This window comes from Molossus molossus, unplaced genomic scaffold (genome assembly GCF_014108415.1).
Source record: "Molossus molossus isolate mMolMol1 unplaced genomic scaffold, mMolMol1.p scaffold_m16_p_18, whole genome shotgun sequence".
Taxonomy (NCBI): Eukaryota; Metazoa; Chordata; class Mammalia; order Chiroptera; family Molossidae; genus Molossus; species Molossus molossus.
In genome coordinates this window covers 50,787,697-50,810,773 of record NW_023425353.1, presented here as the reverse complement: position 1 = coordinate 50,810,773, position 23,077 = coordinate 50,787,697, and the positions used below count along the sequence as shown (strand labels likewise).

Below are 23,077 nucleotides of genomic sequence, written 5' to 3'. Positions count from 1 at the left end.
CCATTGCATTCTCCACCCTGTATCCAGAGTGATCACGTCACCCTCTAACTTAAAACTTTTAGTGTACATCTTGTACATCTATTACCACCTGGGTAGAGTTCAAGTTACCATTTCTGGTGACACTGCTTATTTCTCTAGGCTCACTTTCTCTACTCCCCATCTCTCTGTGTACCCCTGTCCTGTTGAGCCATCTGCCATAACCCAAATTTGCCATACTCTATCATTCAAGAGTCTTTGTATGTGCTGCCTTCTTGGTCTGAAACTTCTCCTCTCCAACTTATTTTTTACTTGGTTAATCCCCATGTGTCCTTAAGTCTCTGTTAAGATGTTTCTTCTCCTTTCACTAACTTCTTCTACTTGTATGCTAGCTGTTTCTCCTTTGTCTCACCATTGCATCTTAGAACAAGAATGATAAGTATAGTTGTTACTAATAACATTTGAGCTCTTATTTTATGCTAGGATCTGCTTTAAGTAGGTTACATATCTTAACTTACCTAATTCTCACAACAACCATATTAGGTAACTATTATTAATTTCTCAAACAAGTAAACCAAGCTACAGAGAAATTATATAATTTCCCCAAGGTTCCACAATGAGAAAGTTACATAATTAGTGTCAGAACTCAGGCATCTTATTGGAGAGTTTACAAACAGTCCATATGGAAGCACTTAAGACACTGTTGTAATCATCTTTTGTACCTAACTTCTTAATTGGATCATAGGTTTTTAGAGGGAAGTTGCATCCCTAGCCCCCAACACAGTAATTGCCACTCCCAGTGAATATTATTTGAATACATTTTTTAAAGTTGATATGTGACTCAGAGAGGAAAGAGTCCTACAATCAGATTTACCCTGACCCAGCCTCAGTGTTGGCCATTGTAATATTTTTGCCCAAGAATGACACATTACTTGTTGTCATTTAATTAATTATTCCACACTGTTTTCTGTCTCCATGAGTTTACATATCCTATCCCATAAACCTCCTGAACTTCCCACTCTTGTCCAACTGGTCAACTCCTATTTTTTCTTTCAAATTCAGCTCAGAATTAAGTTTATTCCTGAGTGTTTATGATCTTTCTTTTCAGACTCTAGATTTTAGTTCCTCCATACTTTATACATTTAAACATCACAAACAATAAAACCACAACCTTAAATTAGACCATGATTTTTTTTTTTTTTTTTTTTTTTTTTTTTACCAGTGGTCTATTTTGTATTCATCGTGAACCACTAGTACTTGAGTGTAGTGCCAAGATTCAGAAGGTATTCAATAAAGGTTTGATATGTTGATTGAATGAAATTAGATTGGGTAGGTCTCTGTAGATTATGAAACAAATATCTTCAAGTCTGACACATTATGATAATTTAGTTGGTTCCTACACTGACAAAGAATGGATTACTATTTGAATTGTCCAATATTGACATACTGAGAGATATGGGAAGGAAATATTACAACACCTTTGCCTGCTTTACTTTCCTGATTTGCCCAAGGGTTGAGCAAAGGATATTCCATTTTTCAAAAGTCACTCAACTTGTGCTCACTAGACAAATTTGTAAATGTTTTTTAAAGGCAAGTCTATTTTCATTTAGAGGTAGACCGAAGAGGCCAAAGAAGTCTGTGCAAATTTGTAAGATGTCAAACCACCAATTCAATCTTAACAGGGGAAAACAACTGTCAAAATCTCCCCAAATGTTCTTTTTCCTGTCACTTCTATATTAGTCCCTTCTTTTGTATTCCACTGGTGGATCTTATCACTTTTTTTTTAATCCTCAATGATATCATACCTGGGCTTTCTAACTCTTCTATGTGATCACTGTTTCTTAGTCCTTAAGTACACATAAAAATGTCAGATTACATCTCGCAAAGCACTGCTTTAATTGAGACATTTCTCTGCTCAAGAACTTTCAGTGGCTGTTGTCTATGGAATTAGGTTGGAACTCCAAGCCAGATGTTCTGCTTCAGTTGATATGTATTGATCCTGACCCATGGCTGATATCTAGTAAGTGCTTTTGATGTTTTCATTGCTGTGTGTGTGTGTGTGTGTGTGTGTGTGTGTGTGTGTGTCTTATTAAAAGTAAAGTTAGGAAAACTAGTTGAAGGAAAGTTTCAGTTTATGTCTTTCCTTATTATTAATATTGATGAATTTTCAAGAGTAGATGTCTCTTATTAAACAAAGATGCCATATATTAAACCAAGTAAAGGCTACATTACATTAAACAAAGTATACTAAAGTAGCACATTGCTATATGCTAGGTAATACACTTTGGGAAGTGATGTTTTAATTAACGACAATTTATTGAGCTCCTCAAGAAGAGCAGAGTGACTTCATACCTGAAAGCTGACTCATTGTTTCTCAATTGAACTTGTAAGTTGCATATTCATCCATGAGCAAAATTAAACAAGTCCGCAAGACAGGAGGAAAGGATTACCCTTTAGATGCTGGGTTAAGCAAACCCAGTGGCCAAGAACATGATGCTCTCTGCTTGAAAACCACTACTCAGTGGCCATGCTCTACTGACTGATGGGCTGTTCCACTCTATTTCTGGCCTTCATCTCGCGCTTTGGATTTTATGTCCTCATCATCTAACACATGAAAGGATCAAAGAGTTCAAAGCTCTTTAGGCTGCCAGTATTTTCTTCAGTTAAAAAAAAATCAACAAAAATGAAAAATTGTGCCCGTTATCCTCTTCACAAGAAATCAAAGTTCAAAGTTGAGAAAACACAAGATCTGTGCAGTTCAAAATAAAAACCCACCTTTTCACATACATATACCCTATTATAAACTGCACCACCAAAGTTTATGAAACAACTTTAATATTGCTAATTGAAATCCTCAAGACACTAACGTATTTCAAATCAATCTCTGCCACTTCGTTGTACCAGTAGAACATTGGCAGCTTCTCTTTCAATATCCAAAATACCATTTTTGGAACAAATCTGAAGTTTTGATTCATTCAACAAACAATTATATTGAGCACCTACTATGGGTGAGACACTATGTTGGGTGCTGAGCAAGCAAAATGGGATGATTTTCTGAATTCAGGAGAATTCTGGTCTCTAAAGCAGTGCTTCTCAAACTATATTTTATTAATTTGTGGTCTCCTTTGATAAACCTAAATATCCTCTTCCACTTCTCAGAAATTCTGATGGACCCTTCTAATACTGAGAACCACTGATCCACAGAACAGACTCTGTGTTCTGCGTATCCTTCACAGACCAAATGTCTTTGAGCTTTTACTTTTTAATACACAAGCGACATATTTTTTCATACAAAAGTTGAATTGGAAATATATTTTTTGAACCATGCTCTGCCCATTCCTTCACCCCTTACCCCTCGCCCCACAACTGAGATTTGAATTCCTTATGCCCAGCCCGTTGAGAATCACTGCTTTAAAGAGTCTTGGAGAAAACCAGGCAACCTCCATCTCTCCCCACCAATCAAGTCTGAAAGGAATTAGAATTTTCCTACCTGACACAACAGCTGGTGGAGTATCATAATCCTGTCTTGGGACTGAATCTTTGAATGAAAAGAGCATGAGAAAGAATGCAATGAAGTACAAAAGAAAATAAAACAGAATCTTAGCTGTACAACTTGGAAATGCCCACTGTGTGCCATGTCATTGCCTAAGCCCCCTACCTCCAAGCTGTCACGGCACTATGACCCCAGCCTAGTTTACAGTGGATGCAATGGTCTCCATAACCACCACCTTGTACATGGTGTTAGGTCCCATGTGACCTATTAGGACAGTACATTCTGTCCCAGAACACTGTCATCTTCCTCAGTCTGTCATTATTTTGGTCACTTCCATGGGGTATCAATATGAAATGTGTCCCCTTTCTGGCTGTCCCAAAAGTTCTATAGGGCAGCCAATCTTGAAGGGGCTCAGGTCACAATATGAAACAAAGTCCTGGAGATAAAAATAAACAATGGAATATTTAAAAGAGCTAAATAAAAAATTTGCACATTCTCATACTCTCTGGGGGCTGATGCATTTTGATCGCTCAGCTCTGGCTCTGATCACAGGGGTTGTCAGTCAAGGTCAAGGAGCTGTGTGTTTTTGAACAGTGAGAGAAGGCGAGTAGAACAGAATCTACTCAACAGATCATTGCTGTCTTTGTCCACAGTGTCATAACATTGGAGGTGGCAAATAGTAGGGAAAGACTAAACTACATGGCATCCATTTCAAAATCTGGGGTTATATAGGACCAAACATATCTGCTTTTTCTCTGAAAATCAGAAAGAGGGTTTGGTTTCATACAGTTCCTTTAGCCAGAGATCTACAAAAGTAAAATTGGACCTGGCCTATGGCCCAAGGCCCCCCTTTTAAAAATGGACCTAATTGCCCTTGGAGGGGTAAACTGTGTCAATGGACCAAACATTGCTCACATTCAAATAAACTGCCCCAAAACGGTTAAGTAGATGTTCTGTGCGACCCTTATTCCATTTACATGATCATTATTTCTTTAAAAAAACTAAAACCTCAAACTTCATTTTTCCATCGACTTGAAAACTTCATTTGGACTATCAGAAATTTCTCCATTTATTCTCCTTGCCAAAAAGGACAAAGTTAATCGCTTTCTCATGAGAGGACAGATAAAAAGTTCAACATTACAAGGCACTTCGACCAGCAAAAGCAAACATCGATCAAAGATTCAAAAGCAAATAAACCTTAGGCATGAGTTATTTTGTTTCTACATCAGGTATGTGAACTAGTGAGTTGATTATAATCTCCAAAGCTAGAATAAGTAGAATAATTTTTATAGGGTCTCCAAATATCTTATTAATAGTGGCAGTAGTTCCTAGTACCTTTCAAAAAACTGCAATCATACATTACTACTACAAACAAATGAAAAGGTAATTTTAAGACCATACCTCTAGATATTTTTCCAAAAATGTATTTATAACATTTAAAAATAAAAAATAAAAGTAAATCATGCTTATTGTTGTATACTTGGAGAATGCAGAAAAGTATAATGATTGAAATATAAATTATTCCTAACCCCATCAATCCAGAAACAAACATACTTGCTTTGTATTTCTTACAGCCTTATTTCATAAATATTTTTTCATATTTGATATTATTCTGCACATGTGCAAATTTACATCCTGCTCTTTTGATTTAAGATGATAAATAATCCTGTTCCTACTTACTTTAATTTCTTATAACTTCATGCACTGTTACACTCTGATTTGTGGATGGCTTATGATTTATTTAATCATTCATCTTTATTAGACATAATAATGGACACTAGCTTGAATATTTTTGATGTTATAAAGGCTTTTCTGTTACTTTAGAATATTTCCATAAAATAGCTGCTAAAACTAAAACTTATTGATCAGTCAGTAGAGTTATTTTAAAGTGTCTTGATTGTCCATCTTGCTATCAAGCTGAGACTTATATAAATTTAGATTCTTATCATCACATATTGAGAATGTTTATTTCTCACACTTTCGTGAGTAGTGTATATTATTTTTATAACTTTATTGAATGGGTTATGTGTGAATGCCTTAGTGTGTGTTTGGTTAAATTACTATTTCTTTGGTTACTATTTTTGATGTTTTTTAGCATTTGATTTCCTCTTTTATCAACTATCTATTCAAAATCCACTTTTAAACAGCAAAAACTTAATATCTGCAATTAAACTTTCATAACACTTGACTTTCCCTTCATGCTTATTTATTTATTGTTTAAAGACTACCTTCAAAGTTCATTTATGTTACAAAAAGGTTAAACAAATTAAAAAAAAAATGATTCCTTTATCTACATTTCCAGTCTTGTATTTGACTAGTGTTTAATTGACATGTTTTCCTGAAAAACCACTTAAAGAGATATCCTCATTGCCATTTATGAATTTATGATATTACTTCCTACTCACGAGTCCATTTAACATTCTGCATCGCTCTTTTTTCTTCTTAGTCCTAATACTTATATTCATACGTAACAATTGAGAAAAGACCATCTCTAAGCAAATTGAGTGATTCAGGAATTTCACCTGATCCTGTCCACATGTTAGAGTGATCAAGGAGGAAGGGTGGGACTGGAAAATGTTAGCGAACTAGGGTGCGCAAATGGAGTAGAATGACAAGGTTATCTTTGTGAGTGGCCATGGTTACACCACAGGATCCAGTGATGTCACAAATCACCAGAGGTCTGGAGAACACACACAGAACTGCAGATAAGGAGCGTGCAGAACAAAAACTTTTTATTTCTTTCAACAGATTCCGGTGACGGTGTAAGCCACTGGTGACCACCAACTGAACAAATGAAAAGGAGATAAGAAACTTGTAAAACAAGATTGTCGTGCAATTTGGAGGTCCTCATAACACAGTAAAATCCCCAGTGGGTTCTGCTAAAGCTTACAATCGAGTGATAAGAAAGGATGGTTAACAGGGCTTTGGTTCTACCCAGGGTCTCCTATGACAAAAATAAATAAATAAACAAAAGTGGAAAAGCTAGAAAATTCTTCAAGGTCAGCGGAGCCCTGGAATAAAACAGTTACAATGCCTGCATAAAATTCACTTATTTGAAGGCCTTGAAGACTCTGTCTAGCTTAAAAATAGGTAGAAAATTGAGCAATAAACATTTGAGGTAGCAAATAGTAGAGAAAGGTCAATTAAGCTACATGGTATCCATTTAAGAATTGGGGGTTATAAGGGACCACATATATCGACTTTTATGAAGATGATAAAGAAGCTTCTCTCAATATGCTTCTCTACCCAGGGATCTTAGAAAGGAAGGTGGGACCTGGCCCATGGCTTAAGGCCGCTCTTCTAACCTGGACAATTGCAACCCAACGCCCCGTTAGCCCTGCCCACTGCCTGCTGTAGGTCATTCACTGCAGCTCTCTCGGCTCTGCCCTGGAACCTGTCTGTTTCTGGAGTTGAGGCTCCTGCCTTTATCGTGACCTGTCCCTGCTCACATCTTGTTTTGTAGAATTCCAGTGAGCTTAGATGTCTGAAAGCCACTAGAAAGTTACCGGTAAGAGAGAGACACAATCAGATGATTTTAGATTGACTGGCTGTGGCAACATGCTGGAGAATGGACTGGAGCCAGCTGAGACAGGACGCAGGAAGAACAGTTAGGAGACTTTTATAATTAACCTGATGAGGCCCAGGGCAGAGTGTAGGAGTGTGGAGGAAGGGATGACTTTGACAAATGTCTAGGAGACAAAATCGGTGGGACTTGCAAAGTAACTGTACATGGTGGTGAAGGAGAGAGCCCAGAATGAGTCCTAGGTGAAGCACGTGACTCGCAGGGCAAATGGTCATGGACATGTCTTGAGAGGAAATGAAAAGCAGGAACGTGTAATGGGAAAAAGGTCAGTTGGGGAGAAAGCTTGGGGAAGCTAATGTGATTAGTTTGGGTCATGCTCGATTTTGAGATATCGGAGGGAAATTTGCATGAGATCGTTAGCAAGTTCTTGGAAAATGGGTCTAAGATTTCAAAGAAGTTAGCCTTGAGGACTCAGATTTAAGAGTCTTTGGCATAGCAAGCAGAGTTCAAAACCATGAAAATAATGATACTGCTTAAGGAAATCATGTACAAATGAGAAGCACGTTAGAAACTGAAACCCTGTCGTAGCAGCCTGTGAATGAAAAGAGGCAATGTCCAGAGAGGTCAGCCGAGGACCAGGCGATCCTGGGCAGGGGTCACAATCTGAGAGCTTTTAGGACAAACTGGATTCAATGTTCAGACACAGGGACATTTTCCATTACAATCCAAATATTTAGTTTGTCTTAAGAAATTGGAAGGTGAGGCCACCCTAGGTCTGTGTGCCTATGTAGCAGTAGCCACCTGGACTTGAGCAGTGGCCGCGTTCTTTAGATGGGGCCTCGTGTTCCCGGCTGCCGAGGGGGCCACCTCCACCTCCTGTTCACCTAGCACTCAGGCAGAGGTGTTATTAGTACTGCATTAGAAATATATCTGATTTAGCCCTGGCCAGTTTGGCTCCGCAGTTAGAGCATTGGCCCATGGACCAATGAGTTGTGGGTTTGACTCCAGCCAAGGGTATGTACCTCGGTTGTGGTTCGTCCTGGGCCCTGGTGAGGGTAGTGTAGGAGGCAACCAGTCGATGTTTCTCTTTCACACTGACATCTCTCTCTCTCCCTCTCCCCCTCCCACTCCATCTGAAGATAAATGAAAAAATACCCTCGGGTGAGGATTAATATATACATATATATTAATTATATATATTATAATTCCAGTGATTTTATATATATGCGTATGTATAATTTAAAATATAATCTCCAATATGTACTTTTATAGTACATAAGAGGTAAATATAGACCAAATTTGATTATATATTTCTAGGCTTTTTTGCCTGAACTCAGCCAACTCAAGTCATGAATGCGACTTGGCTGGCTTTTGTGAACTTCTGGGTTTACAACCTTGGAAGGGCACGTTAGACACTGAGGAAGTGGAAACGTGGAAAAGAAATGTCATGCCAAACGAAACAGAGCAAGCCAGTGAGTTGTGTTGTGAACTCATTAACTTCCTACATCCCTTCTGGTGACTTGGACCAGAGTCCCACCAGTTTGAAGCCACTAGAGGTAGGGTGGTACGGGTGGCTCTTTTGATAAGCATCTGCTAGGTTTTACACTGTATTAGGGATGTCACATATATCATTCCCCTTAACACTGGCAATTCCCTGGGATGAAAATAATTTTCTACTTTGTAGAAGAGGAATTAAAAGTTCAGAGAGGTTAAATAACCTGCCTAAGCATGCATAACTAATAAGGGGCTGAGCCAGACTTTGAACTCATTTGATTCCAACTTCCACTGTTCCTCCCATGACATCATGCCACCTTCCCAGCAGTGATAAAGTAGTTGGAAAGAAGCAATAGGTGGGAAAGTCCGATAGCCACTCCAAATGCCAATCAAAGATTCACATAAAATGAACCGATGATGGCATATTAAAGTACAAGAGTGATAGTTCGAGAAAAACGTATAGCAGCATTCTGGACACTAAACAGTGTTAGTTTGTTGAATAAATCAACAAAGTAATATTGTTTTCTCTCTGCCTTTCCAGAACCTTATGAAATTTTAAACCTTTGCAAAACATCAATTTATACAAAGCTCATAATATATGTAAGCATTTTTTAGTACAAATGTGAAGGGGGAAAAGAACGGGGTGAAAAAGCTACAGAAAATTAGGTATTAAAAATAAGCCACATACTTCAAACTTTTGCTAAGAAAGGGAAGGCTTGTATATCATTCTTGAATAATTTGGCTATTGCCAGTGAGGTGAAATTGTTGATCTTATATGTAAATGTGTTCTTGTTGAAAATGCTCAAATACGAATCATAATATATATTATTGAATCAATACTTATTATAATCCTAAATCTGTTCTACAGATTTTAGTTTATTTTTCAGTTCCCTGAAGGATCCAGTCATAATCTCAATTGAACTTAACTCTTACAGTTTTTTTACTTTGCAAATTTGAACCTCAGCAAGTCAGCGGCTTTGCTTTTGATTCAAATGAGTAGGATTTATAGTGTTTCTTGCCTCGCTTTGCATTATAACTCCCTCTTTTCTCAGATTCCACATTGTTATTCAATATAATAAGACTGCAACACTTTATTATTGAGAGTGTACGATCCTTTAAGGAGATTCAAGCTGATTTGAAGGGAAATCAGTAGTGGGCAGCATGAGAAACTTCAGGCCCCCAACATACTATGGAGTCTGTTTTGCTGGTAAATGAGCAAAGTGACTACAAATAATCCTTACTCATTACTAAAAGCTCTAGAAATATTATCTTCAAATTCTATCTCCCTGATGAAAATTAGCTATACCACAGTGTAAAGTTCAGTGTCACCTTTGATATACTTTTAAAAATCTAGGTCATTCTTATAGCTGCATAGTACTCCATTGTGTATATGTACCATAGCTTTTTCATCCATTTGTCTACTGATGGACATTTGGGCTGTTTTCAGATCTTAGCTATTGTAAATGGTGCTGGGAAAAAGAGAAACATCTGTGACAAAAATAAATAAAAATAAAAATAAATAAATAAATAAATAAATAAATAAAGGAGAGGCCTCAGAAGACAACAGCCCGGCCAACACCTTGGTCTCAGGCTTCTGGCCCAGCAGTCATGGAAACATCTCTGCTGTTTAAGCTATCTAGTGTGTGGTGCTCATTTATAATACTCTGAGCAATCCAGTATACCTTCTTAAGATGTACATCCCAATTTAAGAAAATAAGCTGAGAAAGAGTGGCAAAAAAAAAAAAGTCTAGGTCAGAGACCTAAGAAATCATTTGACCCAGCCCAAGCCTTCAGACAAGTAAAGCATCATCAACTGCTTTTTATAGGCCCAGCAACTGATGCCCTAGAGATAGGTAATTTGTTTACATTAATACAATTAAATTTCTTTATTGAAACAAAGCAACTCTTTCCATTAGGTGTATGGACTTCCTTCCTATTCAGAGCAGATTACTGAGGCCTCAGTGGACGTGTCAGATACTTCCTACTCTCCAAAAAAAGGCTGTGTGTCAAGGAAGGCACTGCTTCTAGGCAAACTTTCCCTTATAGAGCTAGTGTACAATCTGTAAAGACATTGGAAGATGATGTCAGCATAATTGTGAAGGATCACAAAACTGGTGACTGTAAGACGTACAGGCTTAAAGACCTAGAGGCATGTAGTCAAAGGGGCCCCGTGCATCATGCTCAACACTTCAATCGGACAGAAAGGGAAATTGAGACTGGATGATATTAGAACTGGTAGAAATGACAGGGCTCAATCAAGATTTGAGTCTAGAGTTCCTGCCTTCCAGTCCAGTGTTCCTTCGATAACACTTAAGCTGCCTCAGTAAAAAGAAAATATATTTTTCTTTCTACATCTTTAAAAATTATGAATTATCTGCCTTGACAATTAAAAAAAATAAAAACTATTACTAATGGTGACACATGAGAGGTTGACTTTGATTTTTTTCACTGCTTTCTATAATGGTAATTAACAAAGTTGCAGTATTCCAGGTGGTTGTAAACATTTGCCTTCTCGACTATTTGGGGAACTGTCTTTGTATGGATTAATAAACAAAGTTTTGCTGATTTCAAATGCCTCACTGATATAAAATCAAGGCTGCAATAGGTATTTTCGATATGTTTTTGTTCCCTAAGGAAAAATAATGGCTAGTCAAAAATATCCCAACTTATATATTAAAAAAAAAAACCCCAAAACATCAAGTACATTAGATTCCTTTCCTATTTTTCAACATCATCTATGTCAATATATTCAAAAGAAAGATGAAAAGAACTCGATTATGTCAGGTTCTCAATTACTTTTTACTGACTTAAACATTGACAATAAATAAAAAGCCCTGCATATTAGTCATAGTCAAGGTTGGCCCCTCAACTTGTGAGTAACTCGGGAATGATGTATTAACTGAAGCAGTAAGCATCTGGGAGAAGAAAAACAGGCTAAGTAGATTAAGTTACACTGTCTAGATTTATGCAGGTGCATGCATAAAGACGCTTTTCCAAAAAGAGGCATTATACCTGGTGCATTGCATCTTAAGAACAAGAAGTAACTCGAATTTAAATGCAGCACAATACAACCTTCACGTTGTCCACGTGAGTAAACGTGTCCCGGAACTGAATGAGCACGCAGACGGCAGCGTGTTCCTACTGGGACCTGAAAGGTGTGTCAGTCAATGCTACAGCACCAGTTTTGCTGATAATACCAGTGAAAAGAGAGAGTAGTTCATTCTATTGAAGAAGTCCAAGAAAACAAAACAAAACAAACTCTTCAACTCACCGTTCCTGTTGTGCCCAACGAAAGATGGTTCATCTGTTGTGTCAGGGGGCCCATCATGTTTGCTGGCTGCATTGACATGGGATGGTCCATTGTCGGCGTGATCACAGCACCCTAGAAACACAGACAATGTCCATCTGAAAACTCGGGCCACCAGGAAGGAGACTTTTAAAACAAATAAACACGATAAACTGTGTTAACCTCCAAAGTGTTTACTTTTTACTGAAAAGGCTAAAGTCAACTATGTATAATTTTTACATCCATCCATGTCACTTTCTATTCATCTGAATGTTTAACATGAGCGACTTCCTTCCCTCCGATGTGATTTATTTGTGATGTGTCTAAAATGCCGGTTATTTGCAACTCCAATATTCAATGTAGAATGCATTCCAAGATATCATATATATCCCTTCTCTAATTGTTCTAAATGCTAACTTCTCTGAATAAAAAATATGAATATTATGGAAATTCTACAGTTTTTATTGATATTGAATAAGACATCTGGTTTACAACATTTATCCAGGATTTAGATGGATAATTTTGATCACCTCAATACAATCTACGGTGGGGGTGATAATGCCAGTCCAGATGGGGTTCCTTCACTGGATCTCTTGGAAGGGCATATTAAAATCTAACGTAAGCATTATAAAAAAACTAAAGTGACTACTTTCCATGTTTCTAAATTTGAATATCTTGACCTACTTTCTTTGTATCTTGACACAAGACAGAGGATACTAAACTTAAATGCTGGCCAAATGCAACATTGCTATAGTTTTTAAAAAATGTAGAAATGTCAAGTGTTTCATCAAGTGTTAGGAAACGCCTACTTCTACAATATGCTTTTTGGTTTATTGTAATTGTTGAGATGTAAGAAACACTAGACATTTAAAAAAAAAACTTCTGTCAATATCCAAAGTGTCACATGGCTACGAAAGCCCAGGGCCCGGCCACATACCCTCCCCTTCCTTTCCCTGCCTTACTTTCCTGACTCAATTGACTAACTTAGACAATGGAAAAATATTTTATAAAATATTGAAAATCTAGGGTTGGATGGAGTCTTGGATATTATATCATCCAATGCTTTATTTTACGGATGATGATAGAAGCAGGAGCTCACGCTGTAACAACTCATTGAAACGCTCGTGGTAATAACACGATTATGCATCCGAGGGCTACTTTTTCTGTAAACATTATTTTTTTCACTGTGACTTTTTTTTTTCCATATACGTAAGTAAACATTTTGAAGAAATAAAACTGGGACAGATTCATGTAGATGACAGGCTCTCAGCCCCCAAACTAATTACCCACAAGCAAATGTGCGCTCAAACACTTTTGCTCAGGGTGATTAATTCCTTATGTTATCATCCAAATCCAACTTCCCAACTGTACGTGTTAAAAGATCGGGCTCTCCCTCAGCCGTTTTTATGGACTCCTCCCCGTTCACATGGAGGGGGATCAGTGGTTGAGCCAAATATTTGGAAATGCTTAATGTACAGATTCGTCCCAAAGGCATTAGGATTTTTGAGCAAGAATCAATCAGAAAACATGTATGTTATTTTAGAGGTCTTTCGCTTGTAAATATACACAGTTGTGGATTTGCGTTGTTTGAATGTTTAAGCTTCTGTGAGCTGTCTCGTCAGGATGCTTCTTGAACAAGACGTACGAGACAAACTTCTACTTATAATTCAGAGACACCTCACTATTCTTCCTGCTGTCTGAATTTCTTTACGGAAACCACCTTTATTTTATATTAAAAAACAAAAAGCACTTCCTGGCCTCTGTTTCAGCTATTTGCTGTGCCCGACCAGAAGTAAACACTTTAGAAGGAACTGGAGTTCCTCTTACATCACTTAGAGAAAAACTATACAGAATAATCTCAGAGTTAAGACAAGTCCTAAAACATCATTTTTCAACCCCAAAGTGGCACTTTCACAATATTTTAATCCTTCGCAGGTGCAAGACTTCAATACTCTTCTTGAACTTGGGACTTAGTCTACTTTTTCAGAATATTGGCCCCTAGAGACTCTAACATACAGCTAAACTGTCCCAGTCCTGGAAACCCCTCGATTTCATCAGCCTGTTCTAGTCACATAAAGATTGTTGGTCATAAATCAGAGATAAAGACCAAACTGTGTTTGGTAAGAATATTTTCTTCTCGGTGCTCTAGGGGGTGACCTCATTCTTAAGCCTTTGTTTGGAAGGCAGCATGCAAACGAGATATGTGAATATGTGACAGAGGAGTCAACACCCATGCATGATAAGAACAGAAGGATTGAATGCCTGCATTTGGAATTAATTTAGGAGGGATTGTCTGGTCTCTTTAAGGAATCCTTTCTCAGAAAGTGTCTGGGGACTCATTTGCTGACAGATGCCACAGAGTGAGTGCCGCTTCTGTGTATCAACTAAACACCTGACAATCAAAGGGAAGAGTGGGAAGGGATTTGTCATAATTCAGATTTGTAAATAGCAACAACTAGGCTCGGAGTGTAAAACAATATAAGGGAAACATTCTTTTCCTAACAGACCCGTTATTGCAAATAAATAGACAACAGAATAATAATTCTTAGGGGAGGGCTGGTAAGAACATACGTTCTTGTTCGTCGTCAATAAAAATGGTCCACGAACAAAGGAGTCTTACAAATTATTAAGAATATAAATTCCCTTAACTGTCTCAAGGGATGGGGGAACTTTACAGCCAGTGAGTAAGTGGAACCCCTTGGAGAGACAAATTTTCTTGATGGTACCTTATCAGGGAAAGACAACTTCAAGACGCTAAAGTGTTGGTTACCTTCAACAAGGAATGCTGTTTGCTAGCCACTTTTCCTCATCAAAGAATGTGCCCTGTATTGTATAGGACATTTAAAAAGGAAGAGAAAAAGAACAAAAAAAAGGGAAAACCTATGACTGTTAAGGCCAAACGAGTGCCCTGAACTATCATTGTGCCTCATTAAATATACTGTCAGATCCGTTTCTACTCAAAGCATTTAAGCCATAGACTGAAGAGTGTTTTGTGACAGATGTTGCCAACACATTAAGAGTCATTTCATTTACTTGAAATGTATAGAATGTGCTGTCTGACGGAATTTGCTTGGCAAATGGCAAGGCAAAGGGAAACAGATTTTTCATTTTAGCATCTCCGGATGTCTGGGTTTGCTCAACGTTTAAGCTGCAAAGAAAAATACTATAACATGTTGTAATTCCAATAAAAAGCACAATGACCAAACAGCTGATGGAAATGTCTGGTCTGTTTTAGCCACTGCCTCTGCAAAACAAAGCTGCTCACACTCAAGAGATGTGGGGCGGATCTGGTCTCCCTAGTTCTGAAATAAACAATTTCAACAGTCATTTGGATAAAGTTTCCAAAGATCATTGATGTGGAGTAAACACAGCTGACCTAAGGCCAGGAAAGCATCTGTGTTGTTAACCTTCTGCCAATAGTTGAAAGAAATTCCAAGTCTTGGAGAGTCCATCAATATTTTAATTTCCCAAATGGTACATAAGATCACTGGCAGATAGGGGGACGCATGTGCAGGCTCCCTTCCGACAAGAGCACGCATGGCTTGAAGCCCACGTGAAACTCTTGCAAATTTGTCGATCAGTTTCCCCGAGTTCCCTCATTTCCTCATGACGGAGCCAACACCGCAACCCGAGTGATCCCTTTAGGATGTAAGTCAGACCGTGTCACTCCTTTGCTCTGAATGCTCCAAGGCTAGCTGTCTTACTCAGGGCAAAAGCCGACAGCAGTGAATGGCCTAACACGGCCCGAGGCTCATGGCCCTCTTGCTCCTTCTCTGATTTCGTCTCTTACCACTCCCTGCATGGCTCACTCTGCTTTGGCACACTGGCCTCCTTGCTGTTTCTCCAGAATATTCCTTCCTTCCTTTCCATGGGACTCCCCTTTGCCTGGAATGTCCTTCCCCAGACAATCTGCTCAGATGCCTCTGCTCACCCCCTCTTGCCTTCCTCAGTATCGCTCGCACAGAATTTTCCTCTCTGGCATTACCAGGGCCGCTAGGGGATGACCGAGCCTGCAGATTAAGTCAAAACTTCCAACCCAGGTTCTTGAAACGACATCCTTTGAGCATGTAGAGATCAAGCCTGGCCTAACGAGGTAATCATGCCCTTCAGAGTGTATGACAGTATCTGGCAAACAACGGGGAAGGCCTTGGACATGAAACTCATCATTATCATTAGTATATTTTAATCACAATTTATTGCTCATATTTTAATGTGATGATAGAATTGTATAATGATGAGTATTAGCAGAAAGGAAAATTGTAATTTGTGTAAATAAAGAATAGAGAAATGTAAAATGGGGGGGGGGGGCATATTAAAGTCAGGACATGGAGTGTAGTGAGAAGCAGCAGCTATATGAATATTCCTGGGACGTCAGTACCCTGGTCTGGTGACACTCCAAATTCTGCGGTGGGGGCCTGCAGCAGCAAACCAAGGATTCGAATTAAAATCAGAATCTCTGGAATCTGTGTTTTAGTATCTCCAGATGACTTTGATGCACCCTAAATTTGAGAAGTCTGCTTTGTCCATAAACTACTATTGTATAAACCAATGTTAACAGTTCTTAAATACCAACAATTGGTTTTATTTTATTTATGCTGTTTCTCATTTATTTTAAACCAGCCTTGTGATAGGGCTTGAGTCTTCATAGCAATAATCCCATTATATTTTGTTTAAATATGCAGAGAGGCCAACCCTACATTTTTGATGAGCTGAAATGGGCAATTCTCTGAATAATTCAGGCCTCTGTCTGATGACTCGTGTGCTTCCATTGTGTTGTTGCACGGGTGAGAATTCCCATCTGAGCTCTCGATAAGGCCTGAATTTTAAATCTTCAGAATGTAAAAGTGGGAAGAAAATGATTTGGATACTATACGGGAAACAAAGAAAAGAAACATCACCCCCTTTTTCCTTCTTGTTGTGTCTGGGTGCCTTATGCCAAAGTGTTTGTGGCCCACGTTATATACTCTTTTCCTACTGTGATTTATGCAAAATTACAGGAGTTTCTTATAGTGATGATTCAACATGACTCAAAAATATGGTTTAAGGTCATTTGTCTTTTTTCTCACCTGTATGGTTTTCTGCCTCTCTGTCAATTTTTTAATATTTCTAATCGAGTTGAGTCTGTGTACACCGGATTATTTTTAGCCCATGGAAAGTGGAGTACAGAGGAGGATGCGAGTTTATAGGAAAACAAGTGCATGTACATGGTTTCCAATAGCAAATATGATTTAATAATCTAAATGGCATAAAGGGCGTTGATTTAATCTGGGGACTAGTTATCCAAATGCAATATTCCTGTGCAACATTCCTTGCTGGATATGCAGAGATGTTTAATCTTTCTCATTTGTGATCTTGGCATGCCTGGGTGGTTAAATTTTTTTTTTTAGCAAAGGGGTTGTTGAGTGAGGTTTAAGAAGGGCTGCAGCTGTGGGAAGAGAACAAAACAGGAGCAGGAAAGCCTCCCCCACCCCCACCCCCCCACCCCCCATTCTCAGAACCACTCATGAATCCTCAACTACCTGGATACACTCCCAACCAACTTGTAGAGGGCACTCTGACTTTACAACAAATTCTGTCTGAAATCCCGAGAGCTGGGGCAGAGCTGGCAGAGAGCACTTCAACGTGGGAAGCATTTTGGAATGATCTCTGACACACACTGGCAGCATGGGAGAATGATGGATCACCACGGTGAGCAGAAGTCCGCCCCGCCCCTCGGTCCCCCTTTAGCACCTGATCTCTGCCCTCCCCTTCTTAGTGCCGAATTGCTTCGTTCATGTGATACCTTCCAAGAGGGCAAGGTTTATGTTCACGCGTCTTCTGTAATCCCTGGGAATAGGAATTACAGGTAATAGAATTTCAAAACAGTTTTGGGGAATGACTTTTCTATATCACTGCCAACACTAAGCAGCACTTAGATAAAATGGCTAACGCTTAGCAACCTTTTTTTATTTAGACTGTTCATTCTAAGGGGCCTGAGTCACGTCTGCTTGTTCACCACTGTCAAATCACAGTGTCTTGGAGCTGTCTGCAGTATGAGGTGTATAACACAGGCTTCATAGATACCGGCTGGAAGAATGATGGAAGAACAAAATTCCAAATCAAAAGGTGCTGCTAGTCAAAATGGAGCATTCCAAAGCTTTTGAGAAAACTCATTTTCACCTGGGGCAGTGTTAAAACCGTGGTTTGGCACACATATCTGTGCGTTTGTCAATAACTTCACCCACCATGTTCTTAAAAATGAGATCTGAAATTCACTCGCTGTAAAAAGTTCTATGACTACCCCCACAGCATGTCTGCGCAAAGTATTAAAGAGTATTTGCCCTGGCCGGTTTGGCTCAGCGGTTAGAACGTCGGCCTGCGGTCCGGAGAGACCCGGGTTCGGTTCCCGCTAAGGGCATGTACCTCGGTTGCAGTTTGTCCCCGGCCCTGGATGGTTGTGCGGGTGGCAGCCACTCGATGTGTCCCTTCACGTCGATGTTTCTCTCTCTCTCTCTCTCCATTCCTCTCTCTCCCTCCCACTCTATCTGTACAAAAAATGGAAAAAAAAAAAAAAAGAGTATTTGCCCAGGTACATATTCCAGTGGCTCTCAACCAGTGGTGATTTTGCTTAATCTAGAAGGGCCATTTGACAATGTCAGGAGACATTTTGGTTGTCGAACTGGGGAAGGGGTGCCGGCTGACACTCGGTGGGTAGGGGCCATTGAGGGCAGTGGCCATCCTACAACACACAGGACACGCCCCTGCAGCAGAGAGTTATCCAGCCACAAACATCATTCATACTGAGGTTCAGAAACCACGGAACATGCAGATAAATATTCATAAGCCCCATTTATACAAAATGAGAAAGATCTGAAGCTGCAGTCATTAGAAAATGGTACCAAGTATCTATCCACTCTCTTCTCCCTACAACTAATAGCAAGTTTTAGCTTCTGCATTAAAATTATAGGTATGATATAAACCAGTTTCTTAAAGACTTGATATCTAAATCAACTGCTTAAATCCTATCAGTGAAAGGAAGTAAGTCTGTTATGTGACTTTCAATGGCTATATGATTATTTTTTAGTTAAAATCTATAGTGCTATTTATTTTGGAGATACAGCTAACTAGGGTTGGTTTCTCTCCCTTAAGTTTAGACGCATTAGATTCAGATGGTACAATATTTGGACTGCTAGCTAGAGATGGGTAGCTGTGGGCTAAGGGTATGATGTTTAGAAGCAGGGCATTTTAGAACAGTTATATATATACTTTATCTAAAGAGAAAATATCTATTAGCTATAAAAATAGTGTTTTCTTTTTTTTATAAACATTCTTTTTTTTTTTTTTTTTTTTTTTATCCTCACCTGAGGACACTTTTTCATTCTTTGTTCAGGTAGAGCAGGAGGGAGAGAGAGAGAGAGAAACATCGATGTGAAAGGGACACATCGAGTGGCTGCCACCCGCACGACCAACCAGGGCCGGGGACAAACTGCAACCGAGGTACATGCCCTTAGCGGGAACCGAACCCGGGTCTCTCTGGACCGCAGGCCGACGCTCCAACCGCTGAGCCAAACCGGCCAGGGCTTTTATAAACATTCTTAATTTTGTGTTGCTTTTTTATTCAGTTATCATTGATTAGAATTGTTTTTTTAAAATATGTAGTATTAGCCCTGGCCAGCATGACTCAGTTAATTGGGCATCGTCCCTTGTACTGAAAGACTGCTGCTTTGATTCCCAGTTGGGGTACATGCCCAGGTTCTAGGTTCAATCCCGGCGGGGGGAGTACAGGAGGCAGCCAATCAATGTTTCTCTCTTCCTCTCTCTCTAAAATAATCAATGAAGAAAACTTTAAAAATATATATAATATTAAAAGAAACTAAAACCAAATTAGTTTTAACCATGGAGTCTCCTTTAAAAGTATCATAATTAAATACCAACTGTGAATAATTATTTCAATTATTGGTTAAGTACCTATTTATACAATAATGCCATTTTGAATAAGAATATAAATATGTCACATTGAAATATTTCTTCCCAAAGCAGGTACATAGATAATTAGCATTCTCAACAATGCTTTATTGAATCCTTACGAGATCTATGCTTAAAACTAAAGAAATCAGTTTGGCAGTGACTTTTGATGTTTTTAACAGCTTCTTTAAAATGTTAATAGATCAAAATGTAAATATGTAACATTATTGAGGGAGAATTGAAAACTTGAAGACATGGGGCCCAAAGGTCAAATGGTTTTGTTGACTTTAGTGCAACAGAACAATTAGTTCTTTGGTCATTAAACTTGTTAAAATTATTGAAAGAATTTCATTCTGCAGGTGGGTTACTATATTCTTTTCTTTTCATATTTCTACTTAATGAGATCATAGGTGTTGAGCCAATAGAAATATTAAGTGTGCAAAGAAGGATCCCAGGTCTTTAGTGAGCTTCTAATGGCTTCAGCAACAAAAGCTGAATTTATGTTCATTGACTTCCCATTCTAATCCCATAATCTAAAGAAGTGTGGCTCTCAGCACAAACGTGTGTGCTATAAAAATCCATGTGATGTGTTCTGAAGATATGAAGGAATTACACTATTTGTTTGGAAAAACTAATAGTGCAACTAGGTCCTTTGTCTTTACTTTGCAGGACTCTTATGGTTGATGCCTAAGAGTACAGTTTCAAAATCAGTTTGAAGAGATTTGAGAGGAAAAAATTAAGCTATGACACTTACCAAATGAATGGGTTAGTCATAATATATTTCACTATCTTCCCTTCTTTTTAAGATACAAAGAAAACTAATCTGTCTACTCCTAAAATATAGCACATAATAAAAAAATTATGTCAGAGATATGGAGAATAGCTCTTTACCATTTTCCCACCTTAAAGATAACCCCCAAAATATACATGTCCCTTTAAAAATGAGCAGAACTGATTTTCCTCTTCATTTTTTATTCCAAGAGGGAATATAAAGGAGGCCATGTTAAACTACCTTTTCTACCAAGGTACAGTATAGATCACATTTTTATAGCCGCGTTAGCACCTTGAAAGATATTATTTCGTAATAGAAATGTCACATATTTAGGACATTGGCACTGTTGAACCAATGACTGTTGTAAGTTAATGTATTGGAGGAGTTCAAGGGCACATAAGATAATTCAGGGATGGGATCCAACCATTTTCTATATTTGCTTGTCCTGTCCAGAAGAAATCACTTAGCCTGAATGAGCAGTAGGGTCGCCCATGAGCTGTGACTTCCTATTCTAGTTCCATATGACTTCTCCAAAAGAAGGCTCCTACAGGTAGATCTAGGATGGCCTATTTAGCACAGCACACATGCTCTATGAAGATCCCGGCTTCCCATTTACCCTCTAGTCTAAGTCCCCAAGACTATGCGCGTAAAGTCTCTCCTCCCAGCACACTGAACCCCTCGTCCTTCTCTGACCCATAGTGTCTTTGCCAGGAGTCTTGGGCCTGTACAGCAGGTTTGTATGTATGTGCTATGATTAAATGCTACATTCTAGGGAACATTTCCTGTGTCTGACCCAGGTTGTTGGTCTTTTGCTTCTCTCTTCTCTCGTGATATTTGGCACACACCTTGATCATGATCATACTTTATTTCTCCCCTGGATCCTAAGTTCACTGTGCCATTCACAGTGTGCATTCATTTTCCAATGGTTCTAAAGTCTAGCACAGTGTCTATCATGAAACAGGCTATAATGGTGCTGAATAACTAAATGAGAGAATGCTATTTGCTTATCAGCCAGGGCACCCATGACTTAATTTATTTATTTTTAATTTTTTTCTTTATTAATTTTTAGAGAGAGAGAGAAACATCAATGAGAGAAAACATGGATTGGCTGCCTCCTGCATGGCCCCCACTGAGGATTGGGCCCACAACCTGGGCATGTGCCCTGATTGGGAATCAAACCAGCAACCTTTTGGTGCATGGGTCGATGCTAAACCACTGAGCCACACCAGCTGGGCAAGGGCACCCATAACTTTAAAGGGATATAAAATCAGCAACTGCATGCTGACATCGGACAAGAGTATTCAATTGAAAACAAAAACCAAAAACAGAAGCAATCCCTTGATTGGATAATAGGATGGTCTTCAAAATCCATTCATTCAATGGCTTTGCTTTTCATTAAAAGTGACTCTGTCTGACCACTGCCAGCTTGATGTTTTGTCAGTTAGTACGAGAATTCCTAAGGGCTTCTTAGAGCCACACATTACTCAAGGAACTTTAATGTCGGAGTTTGCTACATAATTTCCATTTTATGGAAGACTTACCTATACCCATTACATGGTGCAAAATGTCCTTTATATATCTCAGCCAAGACCCTGGCACAAATGCAGTGTAAACTTTGTTATTAGGACTTTCCTGTGCCACAACCCGTCGTAAAAACATATATCTGCCTAGGGTTCTTCTCAAACCTTGCCATGTGATAAGAGGGAAAAAAAAAAGCTTTATTCACGTACACAGCAATCACTTTGTATACCTCCAAGTAGACTTCCCACGAACAGAAAGTTTAAAATGCATGTCAGAAGCAGTATTCCAGGCCAGTCTTTTTCCAAATGATAAGGCAAATAGGGTTCCCAGCAGATGTGTGAATATTTACAGGCAGCGTCTTTTGTCTGGTAAAAGGTTTAGTTCACTTTAACTAGCACTCAGGACGGGGAGCTGTCATAAACCTTCTCATTAAAAACTCCTTGCTGACAAATAGGCCCCCAAACCCGGCTGGAAATCATGTCCAAGGTCTTGCAGGATTCTACTGGTGAATGGGCCTGGGATATGACTCCTTAAATCCCAGGGGTGATCAAGAGGAAAAGCCGGCCGTTATCCTACTTATAGCCATTGTTTATAGTGCAAATTGCCTAAATATGTCACCAGGCACCTTGATTCTGCTGTTACTAGGAAAGCACTATTCCTTGTCCTGCAATTTGCTGCAAAATGTACTTTCTTTTGTGGTCCCTCAGAGGACATTTCTGGCCTATTTGTTTTCTCTTTTAAGACATTTTTAGAAATTTGCCTGGTTAGAGCTGGCAACTCAACTAGACCTAAAGATGCAGATGTAAAGTCAAGACCTGATTATAAAACAAATTTACTCCCTTTAAAGTACACTTTCTATGAGTACTATTGTCACTAGCATGTCTCAAACTCAGTATATATCCTATTGATGAACTGTTTGGAACTCGAACACTGAAATAAAATATGTCCCAGTGGAATGGCCGTCTTCTAAGATAAAAATTTACATATTGGCATCCAACCAAGATATAGTCTGAGGTCTGCAAGATGTCAATTTGTATATATAAAGTTGTCCAGCAGATCAGACAAAAG

The 23,077-nt window shown here is 38.8% G+C and overlaps 1 protein-coding gene across 5 annotated transcripts in view; it reads right to left on the bottom strand.

Annotated features, from left to right (window-relative positions):
• The window catches only part of RBMS3 (RNA binding motif single stranded interacting protein 3), a 658,929-nt gene that overhangs the window by 49,038 nt on the left and 586,814 nt on the right, over window positions 1-23,077 (bottom strand). For 3 of the 5 annotated variants that reach the window (XM_036266543.1, XM_036266540.1, XM_036266541.1), the window contains exons 11-12: window positions 11,758-11,868; window positions 3,467-3,514 (exon numbers count right to left, since the gene is read on the bottom strand). In XM_036266543.1, coding sequence (XP_036122436.1) covers window positions 3,467-3,514; window positions 11,758-11,868 — 159 coding nt within the window. The remainder of the gene's footprint in view (window positions 1-3,466; window positions 3,515-11,757; window positions 11,869-23,077) is intronic. The other 2 variants (XM_036266544.1, XM_036266545.1) reach the window with 1 other exon arrangement.